The sequence below is a fragment of the Phoca vitulina genome, unplaced genomic scaffold (genome assembly GCF_004348235.1).
Source record: "Phoca vitulina isolate PV1807 unplaced genomic scaffold, GSC_HSeal_1.0 scaffold28, whole genome shotgun sequence".
Classification (NCBI taxonomy): Eukaryota; Metazoa; Chordata; class Mammalia; order Carnivora; family Phocidae; genus Phoca; species Phoca vitulina.
Window position 1 is genome coordinate 11654557 of NW_022589731.1, and position 18598 is coordinate 11673154.

At 43.9% G+C, this 18598-nt stretch overlaps 1 protein-coding gene across 15 annotated transcripts in view; it reads right to left on the reverse strand.

Annotated features, from left to right (window-relative positions):
- Positions 1-18598, reverse strand: part of ABLIM1 (actin binding LIM protein 1) — a 291744-nt gene that overhangs the window by 106818 nt on the left and 166328 nt on the right. For all 15 annotated transcript variants that reach the window (XM_032423139.1, XM_032423124.1, XM_032423132.1 and 12 more), the window contains exon 4: positions 16593-16702. In XM_032423139.1, the coding sequence (XP_032279030.1) occupies positions 16593-16702 (110 nt within the window). The remainder of the gene's footprint in view (positions 1-16592; positions 16703-18598) is intronic.

The following is an 18598-nucleotide window of genomic DNA, read 5'->3' on the forward strand; positions in this document are numbered from 1 at the left end:
GCTTTATTTATTTATTTTTGCATCATGTCATGCACACCTGGGCTTTGAGAGTATTTAAGTTGAAGAAGGTGACAAATGGCTCTCAGCAAGAAAAGTTGCGTTCCCAAGCCAAGAAAGATGTCCTCACTTGGGCGGCACTTAAGGTCCTATCAGATTGGATACCTATGTTCTCCTTGAGAACTATTTCTGCCTTTTTAGAATTTCTCACTTGGAAAAGGTAAGGGCCAAAGAGATGCCTTACTCTGTGAAGATGCCTCTCTAGAGAAGAGGGCTGAGGACATGGAGCTCTAGAAAAGAAAACCAGGTGGTAACTAAATGCCACTCCCTCCTGCCTAGGCCTGCATGCTTCAGTGACGCCCAGAACCATTAATGAAGATGGACCTCACCATTCACAGTGGCTACCCATCTGGGATCAAAGCTCTCAGAATACAAAATGGGGATTTTTCTAGTGTTTTGGAATTTTGGGCCATGGTTTAAAAGCTGAAGATCATGGTGATAAATATTCCATCTCCTAAAGAAGGATGCCAGGAATATCCTTGCAGGACTTTCCAAAAGACAGAATTCACCTGATGATTACCAACCCCTATTGCCCACTTACCTCTGAAATCAGAAATTTGAAAATGCATAGAGGAGTCAGCAGGGAGCTGTCCACACAGCAGGAGTGTGGGGGTGTTCTCTCCCCTCTGCAGTGACAGGGATTAGAGGACCCTGGGGGGAAGTTTAGGAAGAACCGAGAAGTTTACTGAGTGGGGAAGCTCAGGCCCTAGGACTGCTATGGGTCCAAGAGAAGCTTGATGTTAGAGTTCTTGGAACAAACTGATTTTAATGTCCTAGAGCTTGGAAGCACTCATAAACAGAAAAATCTTGAGCCTGCTGAATTTGGAAGATTTGGAAGGCAGGAAGCTGGCTGGAGGCAGAAATGGCAGGCTAAGGAGAGGATGGAGTGGGAATGGCATTCACTTCCACCATTTGGCTCACTGGGGGATGCACTTAGGTCTTGTGGCTGGTACCCATGCCCAAGCATCTAGAATGAACCCACTGAACAAAGCTGTCTACTGAGGGTGGGGGACTTCATTAGTAAGAGCATAGGAGACTACAAGGGAGCAGGACCTGAGGCTGGGAGGTGGGGGGAGTTTGTTGCAAGAGATTAACCAGAAATTGCATGCTTTTGTCAAGGAACTCAAAGTGCACCCCCATAAAAATTGTCTCCAGCCAGTGTTAGCTGAGAGAGCAGCATGACAATGCCAGGTTCCTAACACCTCTTCCCTTCTACCTCCAATCACCCTTGTCCCTGCCTGGCCCACAAAGGAGCCACAGGACAGGAAGGAGGTAAAGAAAGAGCGAAAGAAGATGTTGTGCCCACTGTCAGTCTCTGGTTTGGGTCGGGTCTGAGCTGGGCCAGGGTGTGGCTCTGAAACAGATGTGAGGATCAAGTTTTCAACTGGTCCAGACTTCTACGAGCTGAAGGTGACCAGAAAGCTATGGGATCCGCCTCAGGTAGGATTAAGGGTGGGAAAGGGAACTCTGATCAAGGATAATACAAGTAACAAAAGGGAAAAATAAGGCTGTTCACTGTTATGTCCCACGTGTGCTTTGGCCTGTTGTATATACAAATTGTGCATTTCCCAGCAGTTGAGGACTCTGGAAGCAAAGAGACCTGGAGTGGAAATCCAGCTCTGACACTGAGCCGAGGGGCCTTGGGCAGGCTAGGTAACCACTGGGTTTCAGTGTCTTCATCTGTAGAATGGGTAGGTTGGCAGGACCCAACTTCCTGGGCTGCCACGAGGACTGGACGGAGTGTGGGTGCAGGTACACACTCAGTGTCTGTTCTCACAGGTGCAATCATCTCACAAAACCTGCATTTCCTCCTCCCCTTAACAAACAGGCAAGGCCCACTGTCAGCCCCCAGGGAAGGCATTTTGGTCTCTGTGGTTCCATCATCATCATCATCACATTACCGTAACTATTATTATAGTTACTCTCCAGATTTTAACTTTTGAAAGGTCTGGTGCATCTGTTCTCTCTACCCACACTCTCGGGGCTCCCGCTAACCTGGAAGGGCAGTGATTATCTGCATTTTACAGATCACAGAACATCGGAGAGCCAGAGGGACCTTCAAGACTGTTTGATGCAAATGCTTCACTTTCCACTCAGGATACTCAGGCCTAGGATGGACCTCAGCTTTGCACGCAGCCACACAGCTGAATGGTGTCCAATTAACTGCACAGCGGTAATCTCCTGTTCTCAAGGGCACATGGACTCGGGCCTTTACAGCTTACAGGGCTTCTCTGAACCTAAACCTCCACTCGCAGGTCTGTCTTCCTGATTGTCATCCCTTGTGCTGTCCATGAGCAAAAGATGGCACCGGAGCACAAGGCGTTCACTGGGGTAGAGAGACTGTGAAAGTAGAGAATTGTTGTGAAAATAAATAATAAATATTTATTAATAATAATAAATCATTGTCATGTAAATTGTAAAAGGGACCAGAGAGAGACTTTCCTCCTGTAATTGATGCTTGCTGATGTCCTGGGATGTTATAAAATGTCCCCAGGGATTTTGAGTCAGTTCTGAGTATTTCCTTACTTTGCTGAAAAAAAAGAAAAAAATTTTTTTTTTTTAAGATTTTATTTATTTGACAGAGAGAGACACAGCGAGAGAGGGAACACAAGCAGGGGGAGTGCGAGAGGGAGAAGCAGGCTTCCCGTGGAGCAGGGAGCCCGATGTGGGGCTCGATCCCAGGACCCTGGGATCATGACCTGAGCCGAAGGCAGACACTTAACGACTGAGCCACCCAGGCACCCCTGAAAAAAATTTTAAAAATTAAGAATAAAAAGAAATCAAGTTTCAGTATTCAAACTGCTGCCCTTATAAGCTCCAGAAAATTTCAGCTTTCCCTGGAACCCTTTTTTAAAAATAATAATGAAACAGAAACTCTATTTGTCATCACTGGAGATTAGCGTACAAGGTCATGGCTATGCACGGGGATGAAAAATAAACAGAAGCAAAATCATTTCATATTTAGATTGTTATTATTAGAAAGTAGAGTAAGACTTTGGAGACCCTATAAAATATTCAAGTGGCATCCTTTTAATAGACCGTTAACTACAGGCACTTTATCCCTGACCGGGACTCAATCTAAAGAGCTTCAAGGAAAAAAACAAATCAAAACCAAAACCAAATTTAAGTTCCAGAGTTTGGCTCACTTGAGATCCTGAATTTAATGATGTCGGATCTTGGCATTCAACTCTTCCTACAGGACATGGATTTCTCATTATCTGTGGGATAAAATGGTGACGGTAGAATGCGGGAGAATAGTGTTCTATCCAAATGAGAGGGAAAAAACGGACACAAGAGCAGAGTAAGCTGATTCTTTCAGGTTAACAAGCTGCCTTGGACACAAGCCTTCAACCCATGTCAGCTCAGCCTCGGACACGTGGATTCCTTCATGGGAATAACAGTTTGGAGGCCCAGGGTGGTTGCCCACTTTATACAGGACTGATAGTTCCAGTTTGCTAGGGTTCCCATCCCTCCACAGAGTCTAAATGTCAACTGCTACTTGTTGTCACTTTGGAACTGACCTGTGCACTCAGGGGACTAGCCTGGCCTTTTCTGTAGGCCCTTCAGTTCGCAACCCATAGATTAAAAAAAAAAAATCTAGACTCTCCTTATGTTGTTATTAATTTTTTAATAAGAGTTGGCCTAGAGTTTTAAGGTCTTTAAGATATAAAGGATTTGGGTATTTGAAAGCCTTTCCTTGACCAGAAAGGCCACACCATATTTAGTAGTGATAGGAATATCGATGTAACAAGAGGATATGGTTGAATGTAAACTTCCTTTCATCATCTGTGCTGTTCAGTGTGGTCAGGTTCCAAATCAGACCTTTATGAGTTGACAAATATTGACAGTCCACAGTCCAGTTTTTTTTTTTTAATTTAAAACAAAGTCACCAAGTTCTTTTTTAGCATGTCATGGCAAATAGCACGGGTGTGGGGTCACCATCCAAAAGGATAGAGAAGGACCAAAACACAATGTGAAACTGCAAATGTGCTGGGCTAAGCACTTCTCAAGAATTCATTTTAAAGGGGCGCCTGGGTGGCTCAGTCGGTTAAGCGTCTCCCTTCGGCTCAGGTCATGATCCCAGGGTCCTGGGATCGAGCCCTACATTGGGCTCCTTGCTCAGCAGGGGGCCTGCTTCTCCCTCTCCCTCTGCTGCTCCCCCTACTTATTCTCTCTCTGTCAAATAAATAAATAAATAAATAAATAAATAAATAAATAAAAAAGAAAGAATGAGTTTTAAAAAGCACTTTCTGTTCTGAAATTCTAGTCTGCCATCAGCCAAAAAGCAATATGAAGTCACAAGATAAATATTGGCAGGGGTGGGGAAGTGGGGGGGGGGGTGTTCATGCAGGTACAGTGTACTTGCCATTCTATGGCAAAAGGGGGTCTCAATGCTATAAGTACTTCATATCTCAAAACACTAAAAATGAATTCTTTTCAAAGGTTATGTGCTGCTTAAATATGTAACCTTGAACCAGACTTTTCCATAATAGCTCATGTCCCTGCTTAGGTCAGCTGCTTCCTTTGCTGTCTTGATGGCCGCGATGGAAACATCACAAGCCAGAGCAGACTTGGACCTGCTATTTTTAAATGAAGGTTCTTGTTATCTTTGGAAAACAATACTGTGCAACAAACAAGTTTTCGTGGGCCATAATAGCAACAGATTATCAGCCTTCATCAGGAAAGTGGAAGGCAGGCCCGGCAGCAAGCCTTTTTCCAAGTCTCCCAAATCCTATCTTTCCTTCTTTTAAACCGTGTATTGTATATACTTGCAGAATTTCAGTTACATTGGTCATAATTTTTATAAATATAGACCATTTACACATTTGAAACTTCCAATTCTAATCCCTAAACCCAGTACTCACAGAATTCTGTTAGGAGTTACTATGAATTCTCAAGGTCAAGAAGTCCTCTCCTTCAACTAGTATTGTGTGTTTTTCCCATATTCATGACCAGGATCTGAATGGAAAATTAAAAGGAGCCAGATTGTTTGCCTTTCCTCTGCATTAACTGACTATGAAATCACTATGCAGGAACGTCATGGCTAATGTTAGGCAGGATGATAAACATCAAAGAAATAGAAGACAGTCTGTCATGGACTTGGTACCTACCCAGACCTGCACCCTGAGAGCATTAGAATGGAGAGTCTGAGAATCTCTGCCCGTTGCCTTTGGATGATGGCTTTGAATGGCCCATAAACATGCCACAGCACCCAGCACTGGACTTGATATTGATTCCAGCAGGCCTTATTTCTCACTGAGTCTCCCATGACCTGCTTGCAAAAGGGTGAATGATATGGGGGCCTTATATGCAGTGAGGATGCCAGATACTTAAGACTGTGCATTATGGAACAGAACGTGTACTTAGGAAAGGATATTGAAAACTGATAAAAGTTGGGAACATTAACATCTGCTTAAAGACAGTGTCCACTGCCTTGCATAAGAATCTCCTGAACTCTTTCTGGAGCTTACAAGGGCAGCACTTTGAATACTGAACTCTTCTACTCTCTGAACTACAAATAAACTACAAATAAAAATTCTAACACGCTGGGGTGCCTGGGTGGCTCAGTCGGTTGAGTGTCTGACTCTTGATTTCAGCTCAGGTCATGATCTCAGGGTCATGGGATCAAGCCCTGCACTGGGTTCCGTGCTCAGCATGGAGTCTGCTTGTCCCTTTCCCTCGGCTCCTTCCCCTGCTCTCTCTCTCTCAAATAAATCATAAATAAAAATTATAACATGCTTGTATCTCCTGGAGATGTGATGAGATTATTTGATGGGAAATAAAAAATATTAGCATAAAACATTAGCACTATTTTGTCATCTGCTCTCATTTTCAGGTTTAAGGTCCTATCAAGGAGAACTCGTGTGTGTGTGTGTGTGTGTGTGTGTGCGCACGCAGGCATGTTCATGTGCATGTTTCTAGAACCATAACTAAAAAATGGAGGCAGGCTACATTCATGGAATAAACCACCATCCTAATAAGTACAATCACAACTGCCAAATTCCCAACTAACAATTTCAAAACCCCAGCCGGTGGAGGACAGGCCCAAAGGCTACTTTTCGGGCCCCTCCCCTGCAACTGTCAGTCTGAATTTGCTTCACATGGTTGCTCAGCATCATTTCTGATGATGCACACATCACAGAGATTCACCAGAGATCAAAAGTAGGATTCTCTTTTGACTGAAAATGCCACCAGGACAGCAAGAAGAAGCTGGGAGTCATGGAAACAAAGCCAAATACTGCCCAATCATGGGATGCTCTTGGAAAAGGCTGTGGCCACATGGAAGCCTCAAGGAGACTGATTCCCAACCTGCATGGGTGAGGAGTCAGGCCATAGCCTCAGTGGCCTGGGCATCCTTGCCATGGGGCCTCCCACAGGTAGAGTGAATGACTATGCACCTAGGACACGGCTCCACCCACATGTCTCTGTGGGCTTGGAGCAGTTCTTCTTTCTCCTTACAGTGTATAATCCAGATATGCCTCGTAAACATTGCTTAATCCCTGAGCCATCCCTCAAAAGGGCAACTGTTACACATATTTGTGCAGGAAGACAGAACTAACGTGTCAAAGTTCAAAACCTGAGTCCTCAGCACTGCGGATACTCTGCTGGACAAGGTGAAGAAAACTGGGGGTCAGACTTCTACCAGCAGGACTAAGTAGTCCTCTGCTCAAGTTATGGCCACCAATGGAGGAGGAAAACAGGTAGAAAAGCGGAAGGAAGGAAGAGTAGGAAAGGGAGCAGGCAGGTGCTCCAAATGAAGGCTGCTACCTGGGGCCATCCAATGGCGCTCATGCCACAGCATGCCACACTGTGAACATTAGTGGACACCAGCCCAACAGTTTCTGGGGGAGATTCAGAAAACTGGTAGTCCCTGCTTTTGAGATTTGGGATAGCCCTTGGGAAACCCCTCTTAAAATTGTACCAGGACCAAATGAATTAAAAACAGGGGCTCAAACCAACACTTGTCCATGCATATGCACATCAGCACTATTCATAACAGCCAGAAGATGGATATGACCTAAAGGTTCATTCAGATGAACAGATAAACAAATTATGTTTTATCCACATAATGGAATATTATTCAGCCATAAAAAGGAATGGAGTACTGATACATGCTACAACCTGTGTGAACCTTGAAAACATGCTAAGTGGGAGAAGACAGACACAATGGGCTACTTATGTATCCCATTTATATGAAATATTCAGAATCCGTAAATAACGCAGAATTGGAAGCAGATTGGTAGTTGCCAGGGACTGGGAGGAGGGAATAGGGAGTAGCTGCTTTATGGGCATGGGGTTTTCTTTTGGGGGGATGAGAACGTTTTGGAACTAGATAGAGTTTGTGGTTCTACAACCTGGTGAATGTACTAGAATGTTCACATTAAAATGGTTCGTTTTGTTATGTGAACTACACTTCAACGAAAAAATGTACCAGGAAGGGTTAACGTTCTTGTTTCCCTAATTTAGTAGTAAACTTTAACCTGGTGAAGAGTTGTATGATAAATCTTTAACTGGCTATGGTCACTCAGCATACATGAGCTCTTGCCAAAGGGGAAATCACACTTGAGCTCAACGTCAGTTTCTCAGGTTCTATACTCGTTAGCAAACATCAGCTCATTAACTCCCTTCCAGAGACGGGAAGAAGAGAAGGGGTAGAAAGTCCGTTCAGGACTTTCATCATGTGACCAAACACTTAATATGCACACACCGAAGGTCACAGAAAGGGCAAAGTGCACCGAGACTTTAGTCTGGAATAGACCTTTCATTTTATTTTGTAAAATTAGCATTATTTTATTTATTTTTTAAAAAAGATTTTATTTATTTATTTGACCGAGAGAGAGAGAGAGAGAGAGAGAGCACAAGCAGGGGGAGTGGGAGAGGGAGAAGCAGACTCCCCTCCTGAGCAGGGAGCCGGACTGGGGCTCAATCCTAGGACCCTGGGATCATGAGCTGAGCCAAAGGCAGATGCTTAACAGACTGAGCCACCCAGGCACCCCACATTATTTTATTTGTAAGCTACTTTTGTTTTAAATAGGCAATTCATATATATACAGTTAAATTTTTTTTCATATAGTAAAAATAATTTCCTTCTCTCCCTCCCTGCTGGAGACAAGTACTACAAGTAATAGCAGTTTCTCAAATATCCTTCTGGGACAATCTATAGGACCATACAACTCTTGATATACATAGTTAGATTTTTACTGCTACTGAAAAACTAAAATTCAACTGAAGAATACTGGTCCAATCATTAAAATCCTGGTTTTACCGCTATGTTGTTAGAAGGTGTGGGTCTTATTATGTAAGAGGCATGTCTAGTGAAACAAAGCAAATAACAAAATGTCATTAACTTTCCATTCGCTAAGGCACTTTTTGTATTCACTTGTACTTTCTTCCCCATAAATCATACCCATTCCCTATTAAAGCAGAAACTTTTGTTCCTTTCCTACAACCGAGACGATTGATCGAGTCTCTGGTGAAGTGAAAAAATGTGTCACTCTGGGATCTTTATGTCTGACTCATAATTGTTATGGATTTCAGTGTGAAAAAAAATCTGCATATAAATGTTGCTCTGCAATGACCCTCTGGCTACTATATATATTCCAAACTCTCTCAACACCCTACTCCACAGCCTGGACCACAGTATTGGAACTGACACACCAGGTTAGAGCCCTGCCCCTCCCGGCCAGGGGCTCGCACCTGAGATGCCCAGAGCGGTGAGCCCTCCCTCCAACCTCACACTTCAAGTTGGGGAAATACCTTCCTTGGCACTTCTACTTAAAACAAAACAAAACAAAACATGGGGCGCCTGGGTGGCTCAGTTTGGTTAAGTGTCTGCCTTTGGCCTAGGTCATGATCCCAGGGTCCTGGGATCGAGTCCTGCATTGGGCTCCCTGCTCAGCTGGGAGTCTGTTTCTCCCTCTCCCGCTGCTTGCTGCTCCCCCTGCTTGTGCTCGCTCCCGCACTCTCTCTCTCACTCTCTCAAATAAATAAATAAAATCTTTAAAACAAAACACCAATCTGTGATACTGTCATCAACAAATTTATCTGAAGCAATAACTGCTTCCCCTTTTATTAAATAAGGGAGAAATCTGGTAAATAAGAAAATAAAGGTGATTTTAAACATGCCAATCCCCCTTACCGCCCGTGCACCTGAGCTGTGCCTGTATGATTTCACAAAACCACAACAGCCATCTGCATTCCTCTTCTTCACTCACTCATTCAAACAGTAGTCGGAACTCAACATTCTGGACCTGGGAGCTGAGATTTAGTCCCTCAAAGGCCCTCCAGGGATGGCATTAATTCACTCGCTAAACGAACATTCCTGTACTTGCTATGTGCACGGTGAGATTCATGAGGACCAAAAAATATATATACAGTCCTTGTTATTAAGTAGCTCATAGTCTGGCGGGAGAGAGAAACATGCAAAGAACTAGCACAAGTACAGGATAATCATTGCCTTAATAGAAATGCAGAGCACAGCTCTCTGGCAAGACACCGGGTGCACGGGCCCTGTTGCCAAGGGGCCTAAGCAAATTCAAGGCTTTCAGTCTTTTGTGTGACACTCAAAACAATAAATGATTTTTGAAAAGAAGATAAGTGAACAGAATGCTATGGGAAGAATTTATGTACACATCTATAGCACTTAGCAAAATCCAGAAGAATGTTCACCAAAATGTTCATAGAGATGCTATCTTGGTGATGAGATCTCAGGTGATTTTCACCTCCTTCTTTGAACTTTTCTGTAATATTTGTATTATTTTACAGTGAACACCTAGACCCACTAAAAAGAGAAGATGGTTATTAGCCCACTTAGAGAAAGAGATGGCTTTGATTCCATTTCCAGAATGCTGATGTAGGGCTTTCTGTGCTAGACCTTGTGAAAGAGAGAGAAAATAGGGTCCTTATATTAATGAGGTCATTATCTTGATGGTAGAGGTGGACACACACCTACACAACTAAAATGCAATAGGTTACGTACCAATGTTGGTTTCTCAGTTGTGACAACTGTCTCACAATAATATATTATGTTAACTATAAAGAATTTGGCTGGTGGCTGAAACATCGTTGGTACTCAAAGAAATGTTTGTGGAATGAATGAAAGAATGACATCCTATAGTCTTTCTTGGACATTCACATTCTTCATCTTTTCTCTCTGCTATTACCTCTGCCCACAATCAGTGATCTCCCCAACCCTGATCCCTGATCCCTGATCCCAAATCATTGATTTTGCATAGCATTACTACCATTACCACCTTAATCTTTCTAGAACATGGCTTTCATCTGGTCATCCTCCAGATTAAAAGCTATCCTCAGGAGCTCCATGTTGTCAAACTCCTCAAGGCCTCCCGAGCCCTGGCCCTGTCACTCTACCTTTCCAGGTTCATGTCTCAGGACACTGAACAACAAGGCCTTTGGTTTATTCATGTTTCCCCTGTACCACTTTTCCAAGAACCCTCTCCACATTTAGACTGTCCTCTCTTGCAGTATCTCATTCACCTCTCATTACAACCCTTGGAAGTAGTTATTTTCCATTTTTTTTTAATTTTTTATTTATTTATTTTTTTAATTTTTTTATTGTTATGTTGATCCCCATACATTACATCATTAGTTTTAGATATAGTGTTCCATGATTCATTGTTTGTGCATAACACCCAGTGCTCCATGCAGAACGTGCCCTCCTCAATACCCATCACCAGGCTAACCCATCCTCCCACCCCCCTCCCCTCTAGAACCCTCAGTTTGTTTTTCAGAGTCCATCGTCTCTCATGGTTCTTCTAGCTATTTTCCAATTTTTAGATGAGGGCAGTAAGATTCTAAAACATCAAATAACTTGCCCGAGGCTCCCTGGCTAGGAAGAGGGAGGATTAGGATTCTGACCCAGGCTTTCTGACATGTAGAGGCCATCTTCTTAAGATTTTATTTATTTGACAGAGAGAGAGAGAGGTCACAAGCAGGGGAGCGGGAGAGGAAGAAGCAAGCTTCCTGCTGAGCAGGGAGTCTGATGCAGGACTCGATCCCAGGACTCTGAGATCACGACCTGAGCTGAAGGCAGACGCTTAACCGACTGAGCCACCCAGGCGCCCCTAGAGGCCATCTTTTTAACCATCATGCTATGCCTTCTTTTGTTCCTTTCTGGCTCTAAATATCTCTAAGCTCAAGTTCTAGTCTTGTAACTTCCATAAAGAATAATGGTTAATGTACAGATGAGCTTATTAGACGTCACGAATCTTTCAAACACATTACTCATACAAATCCCCCCCAACAGCCCATTGAAAAACGAACTATTATTGTTTCCCATTTTGTAGGCAAAGAAATGGAGGCAGAGATTGAGTTCTCGAGGCCATACAGCCTGTGCATGGTGGAACTAGGATCAGAACCAGCCACGGCCTGTCTGAAACCCATACATCCTCTCCCACAGGAAGAAAGTGTCCAAACAAGGAGGAGCAGATCTGGTGTTGGAAACCCTGCCACAAAACCCATCCCCATGAGTCAAAGTCCAACAATCCATGGGCTATAATGTGTGGATGTGTTCTGCCTTCAATGGTTTTTATACTGGTGGAAAATATCAAAGGAGCAGATAAAGACAACTATCATGAACAGCAGAGTGAAAAAAGAAGAGGCACAGGAAGCAGTGTGGTCTCCCACAAACACTCAAAAATTAATTGCTGAACAGGAAGTTATCTTATTTTATAAGTATACAGCATTTCTATATATGTGCTCATTTAATCCTACAAGGTAATGATTACCATCCCATTTTACAGATAAGGCAATGGAGGCTGGAAAGGTAAAGAGAATGCCAGCAAGTGGCAGAGGAGCCTGACCAGGGCACTCAGACACCAGCGTCAGATCATCGCCACCCCACCCACTGTTAGGTGTCTCAGCAGACAAATCCCACTCAACCTGCAGATGATTTTTGGGGAGGGAATATAAAGATAAGATAAAAATTATCTTGCAACTATAAAAGGAAACATAAAATAATAGAAGAGTTCTTCCTCCCCTTTGAAAGCATGCACATGATTCTTTATCTGAAATGATTTAAATTCAGGCCAAGTCGAGCACTTGCCCTGCTACCTGTAGGAGTTCCAATTGCAGTTGGAATAATGACAATGCTGTGCAGAGGGGGAGGAGGGAGGAAGATGGGTTTGGATGTATTTGTGTGTGGGTGGTCATCGCGTCAATCCACCAAACCCACACACAATCAGACACCAGTCAGACACCCTTTGAAATGGGAAGGGTAATTGTAGACAGCAGCCCACTCCTGCTCAGGTGCCTGAAACAGAAAGGAGCCGTGCGGAAAACGACAATCCAAACCCTGATTCCCTACGCTCGAGGTTGCCACACACATATTTCTCCCCTCACACGGCTCCTTATCCCATGGGAATCCAGTTCAACTGCTGGCAAAGACTGGAGAAGAACCGAGGTTTAGAGGAGTGCCCGTAACCTTCTGGTTGGACTTAATGTTTTCTGGGCGTCAAATTTTTTTTTAAAGATTTTATTTATTTATTTGACAGAGAGAGACACAGCGAGAGAGGGAACACAAGCAGGGGGAGTAGGAGAGGGAGAAGAAGGCTTCCTGCTGAGCCGGGAGCCCGATGCGGGGCTTGATCCTCCTGGGATCATGACCTGAGCCGAAGGCAGACGCTTAACTGACTGAGCCACCCAGGCGCCACCTGGGCGTCAATTTTTATCTTTAAGGTATGGATCAGCTGGACATAGGCAACTGATTTTTTTTAATAGTAAAAGCAGTTTAATTAATGTTCATCACAACCCTTTGAGGTAATTTTTACTATGATTTCCATGTTATAGAAGGTTCATTGCTTATTGAATTCAAATTGCATCAGCCACAGATGCAGCCAGAGTTTTAACTAATTCAGGGGCGATCATCTTTAATGGAAGTAGTTTCTAGGAATAACTTCCTCATGGTTTCCATTCATCAAACCTGGCGACAAAGGGAAGGCAGCTGTGGTGTGTAGAAAGGGTACAGCCCTTGGAGGCTGGACACTCGGGTTAACGTGCGGACAAGCCAGGCCATCGCTTGAGGCTCCGCAGAGAGTGACGCCCACCTTGTGAAACAGACATCAGGGACATCAGGATGGCACCTGGAGCCAGACAGCCTGGGTCTGTAACTCAGCTCCACTGCTTACCGTCTGTGTAATCTTGGGCAAATTAACCTCTATGGCCCTTTGTTTCTTCTTCTGTGAGAAGGAGATAGTTTTAGTACCAAGCTAGTGGGTGGCTCTGTGAATTAAATAAGTTAAAATTCGTGGACCAGTTATATAGGACCTGACCCACAGTGAGCACTGTATGAGTGCTTGATAAAGAAGACTACATATAAAGGTTAAAGGAATGATTGTATGGTGGAAGGAAGCATCGTGACGCCACAGGCACGTCCCTGGGAGTCCTCTTTAAGCCAGACCAGTACAGACGGGGCAGCCCCCGATCCGCTATAGTAGAAACCGCACCTCCATCCAGGAAGCTCAAGCAGACACTGTTTTGTGCGAATTCTCACCCCATCACTGATTTAGATCTGTTGACCACCCTTCACTTCTCTTCCTCTCACACTGTCTTTCACCTCTAGGCAGTGAAGATGGGAAACCAGCCACCGAATGTGAAATAAAATTGCAGTTAAGAGCAAATTTGTTTTTTGAAAGAACATTCCAAAGGAGAAAGAGGACCTTGACTCTCTGATACGTTTCACCGACTCTGTGAACGGTATCAAAGAGGCATTTCATTTTTCGTTTTGATTTAGGGCAATTTGCCAAGTTTCAGACATTTTTAAAATAAGAATTAAAGTCACATCAGGATAGTTTTCATGTATAGGGCAATTCTCACAGAATTACAAATAACAACCAAGTGTTTTCTAATTATGCTCCAGTGAATTTCAGCAACTTGGTGAGAATTCCCTTGCTCTAGTATTTGTGTGCCTGCCCAGCTTGGGCATTTTGCATGTGTGCGTCCATATATAAGAGCTCCTTTTTAACACCCCACATGCCCCATAAATGTTAGTTGAGTACTGATCTAAACAGACAAGTACTTGTTGAAAATAAAACTGTCCTCACCAAAACAGTTGCATAGAAAAGAGATTTCATCCATTGAAAGCAAAGGAGAAAATAGGATTTGGTCCAACAATGTGCGCACATGCAATTGTTATTACATATAGCATTAAAGGTATCATGAATTTGGGTAGAATACATTTTTACACTTACAATTTTTATTTTTTCCTTATGTACATAACATGTATGTCATATAAAATGGAAAATACAGTGAAAGCAAAAACACGTTTAATAAAAATTGGAATAATCATTTCGGTAACGCTGTGAGGAGAAAACCCGTTCCCAAATTGCATGCGTGGCAGGACAGGAAGCCTTTAAAAAGATCCACTGCTGTTTCTTAAATCAAACAATGAAGAGTATGAGATGAAACAAAAGAGCCCAAAACCAGGACTCCAAAGACTTGCCTGTAATCCTGCCTTATTAACGGACAGCTTCTGTGACCTTAAGTATGCCCGTGGGCCCTAAATTCCTCACCTATCAAGAAAGTTATGGCGTGCTGGGCTGGCTCTGTCGGCAGAGCATGTGACTCTTGATCTCAGGGTCGTGAGTTCAAGCCCCACGCTGGGTGTAGAGTTTACTTAAAAAAACAAAGGCGGGGGGTGCCTGGGTGGCTCAGTTGTTAAGCGTCTGCCTTCAGCTCAGGTCACGATCCCAGGTTCCTGGGATCGAGCGTTGGTGGTATAGTGGTGAGCATAGCTGCCTTCCAGGTTCCTGGGATCGAGCCCCGCATTGGGCTCCCTGCTCGGCGGGGAGCCTGCTTCTCCCTCTCCCACTGCTTGTGTTCCCTCTCTCGCTGTGTGTCTCTCTGTCAAATAAATAAAATCTTAAAAAAAAAAAAAAAGAAAGTTGGACTAAAGGACTCTACAGAATTTGAGGACATAGCCATTTCTATTATAGGCCTCTGGACATGATCCCCTATTAGCAGCTATCATTCTTTCCTGGGATTCACAAAATCCTCTTTTTCTTAACTAGATTGAAAAACTCCTCCAAAGTTTTTGGTAATGTACTTTCGAAGTAGGCCCTCCCACACAGTGGGGTGACTATTCCCACCCCAGCTCACCTCCCCAGTGACCTGCTTGGGGCAGGGTAGGTAAGAAGGGTGAAGCACTTGAAACCCTCCTAGGGGTCTAGGACTGGGCCTTACTTTGTAGCTCTTGCCCTACTCAGGCTGCTAGCATTTATCAGCAGGGCATATAAATTCACATGCTAAGGATCCGGTCGTGTTGAATAAGATGCACTAATACATCTATTTTATTCTTTCCTCCCAGAGGTCAAATCCAATTTCTATGCAAATGCTTTGGTCAGAACATTCTTTTTGAACAAAGGTATAAGGATTCTTCTTCTTTAACAAAAAGATTTGGAATCACTGTGATGGCTTGCACAGAATTCCTCCAGAGCAGAAGTGTCTTATTTCATTCTTATGTACTGAGAGACTGGAGGAGCTTAATGGAATTTGTTGCAGATCTCCCAAAGATTGGCAAAATCCACAGAAACCAAGGCAAACCTCTGGTCTACTTCCTAATGCCCCCAGGGAGGAAACGGAAGTAGAGCGTCATTGTTTGGTGCCAGAGATCAGACTACATCTCACTTAAAAGGTAACTGACTTACCCAATGTTATTTACTAGGAGAAACAGTGCAACTGACACTATGAGGGAAGTTAGCAGGGGGAAGGTTTGGGAGCAAGTTAGTTTTCTCTGGATTCCTACAGGTCACACAAGACCTCTCCATAAAGAATGACAAATCCCCTGGCATATATATATCTTGTTCCCACACTTCAGATTCTCCCTAAGTGTCACCTTTTGAGAGAGGTCTCCCTTGATTGCCCCCTATAAATGCAGTCCCTTTACCCTGCATTTTCTTCCTACTTTAATTTAAATATTAGATATTTTGGTGTCTGCATTTATGGTCTGCCTGTTCCTGCTAGAAAGTAAGCTTCCTGGGGATGCTGAGTTTTTGTTCATGCCTGGATCTCCAGTAGGAACAACATCACACATTGTAGGTGCTCAGCAAACTATCTGTTCAATAAATAAGTGTCAGAAACCTTCCAAGTGAATAAATATTTAAGGATAACAGATATAGAGAATTAAGGGTAAGTATAAATCACCGCACTTGCCCTAGGCACAGTGGGGACAGCTTTTTTAATACACAGAGCTATCAATCCCTTCACCACCAAATGTCTGCACATCTCAACCACCATGATGAGGGAATGGGCATTTCTCACAGAAAGTTTGATCATTCTTCTTCCTTCATTTACTCTCAAAATGCACAGTTTGATGTCCAATCCTATTTACGCCTTTTTGACAGAAGGGAGATGCTTCTCACTGCACGGGTTTTAGCGAAGGCTTCAGGCTTTACAATCGCAAACGCCTTAGATGCGACTACGCTCAGCATTAGCTAAGAGCTTCACAGGAAGGAAGGCACTTGCCTAAGCGACCTTTGAGCTACGAGGAACTCATGTCAACGGGTGGCTGGGGCACTTACTGCTGGAGCAGGCGGCTTCTTTAGGGCTGGACGACATCGGCTGTGCGCACAGTTGGCAAAGGCAGTCTCTCCCATTGAACGTGACTCGGTCTCCGGGTGGAAACGGGCGCCTGGAGATAGAAAGACATTGCCCTCAAGGTTATTCCAGCAATTTAATTTCTTTTCCTTACTCCTTCTGCTCGTTGCCCCCGGGTGCCAATCCATTTCTTTGAGGAGCACTAGCCAGAATGTCTGAAATGCAGTCTTACTAACCAAGCCAGCCAGCTGGATATAGTCCAAACAAATAAACATGCCTCATTTTGAGAAGGGAGAACGCACTGCTTCTACCAGCAACCAGACAGTAAAATGGAATGATTTACCTCTACTCATTAGTGGAGGGATTGTTCCAACAAGTCACTTAGCCAGGTACACACAGGAAAATTTTCCATTTTCCAAATGGAAAACCCTTCAAGAAGAAATATTTTAAATGCCATAAATTCCTATTCAAGCTTAAGGCCCCTCCCCAGGAGAACTGGTTACAAGTCAAGCATTAACTCCTTCACTTCCCTAGACCTACGTGGTATTTGTGTACCTAATGAGACTCTGTTCTGGACATCTGAGTGGGTGAACGGGGTGTTTCAGGGCTGGAGACCCAATCCCTGGTGGAGAAATACAACAGTGCTGTAAATACCTATTTAAAAACGATTAGCTTCTAAAAACTTAAAAAAAAAAACAAAACACAAAACTATTAGCTTCTTTTTAGAGAGATCATTTCCTTTTGCGTCATTCGTCAACAACAGTTTGCAAAAATACTGCCTCTGCATGTGTGTTACTCGTTTCTTCTCTGGCCAGTTCAGCGGGCAGGTAGTTTTTCAAAAAGAAAAGTCATTAACAAAGACACATAGGACAATTTCCATGTCTGCTTACTTGTAATTGGCAATTTGCCAATACTCTTCATTAACATGAGCTTTCAAATGTGTGATTCTGTTAGGAAATGAAAAACTCACAAGCAAAACATCCCCACACATCTGAGTCAGAAGCAATTACTTGAGAACAAACACCGGCTCTTTGACAGGAGTTTTACTTTCACAGCTGCTAACCCTCCTTTAAGTGGCCCTTCCGCTGCCTAACGGTTGGTAATTAACCATAACACACACATAGGTAGTAAATTTGGACTTAAAACAACTCCACAGATGTGCTTTGTGCTGGTCCTCAAGGAGAGTTATAGGCTCTTACTCTCCCCCGCCCCCTCCTTTTACAAATGCTGAGCTGAGGCCCTCTCTTCTCCTCTCAGGGTGCTGGTGCTGTGTTACTTTCCATTGTTCAGATAAGGCCCAGAGAGGTTAAGTGACCTGCCTGGACTGACCAGCTCAGGAGACTGGGCCCCAGGCAGGTGCAGGTGGCACCCACCAATATAGGACTTCTCTATCTTTAACAATAAAAAATCATGCTCTGGTGGATGCCAGTGGGCCTATTGCTTCATCCATGAAACCTGAACGAGGCCCCAGTCTGCTCTGTGAGGGGACATCAGGAATTAGGGGGCCAGAAGCACAAGCACGAGCTTTTTGCCTCTGATCGGGGCCAGGACTAGGTTGAGGCCAGTGAGGCACCTGGGGCACCTGGGGCCCAGCATTTAAGGAGGCCCTAACGCTCAGGTGTAGACCCTGCAATGCATGCTAGCCTCCTCTCTTGCCTCTGAGCCAAGTTTGTATGTTTAGACTTGAATCCCACCTGGATCCACTAGGGGATAAACCAGAGTCCAGTTCTTAACATGGGGCCAGGTCTTTTGAACTTCGGCTTGTGTGATTTTATAAATGACCCTCTTCAGTTCTTTCCCCCTTCAGCCCACTGTGTCCTCTGCCCACATGGCTTCACTTCCTTCTGCCATTTGTGTGAATGTGTGTAATCAAGAGAACTGGATTTGGAGTCAGGAAACCTGAGTTCAAATCTTAGCCTTGCAGTGTTAGTCTGGGGCAAGTCCCTTAAACTCTGAGACCCAGAGTCACTAATAATTAGGGACACTAATT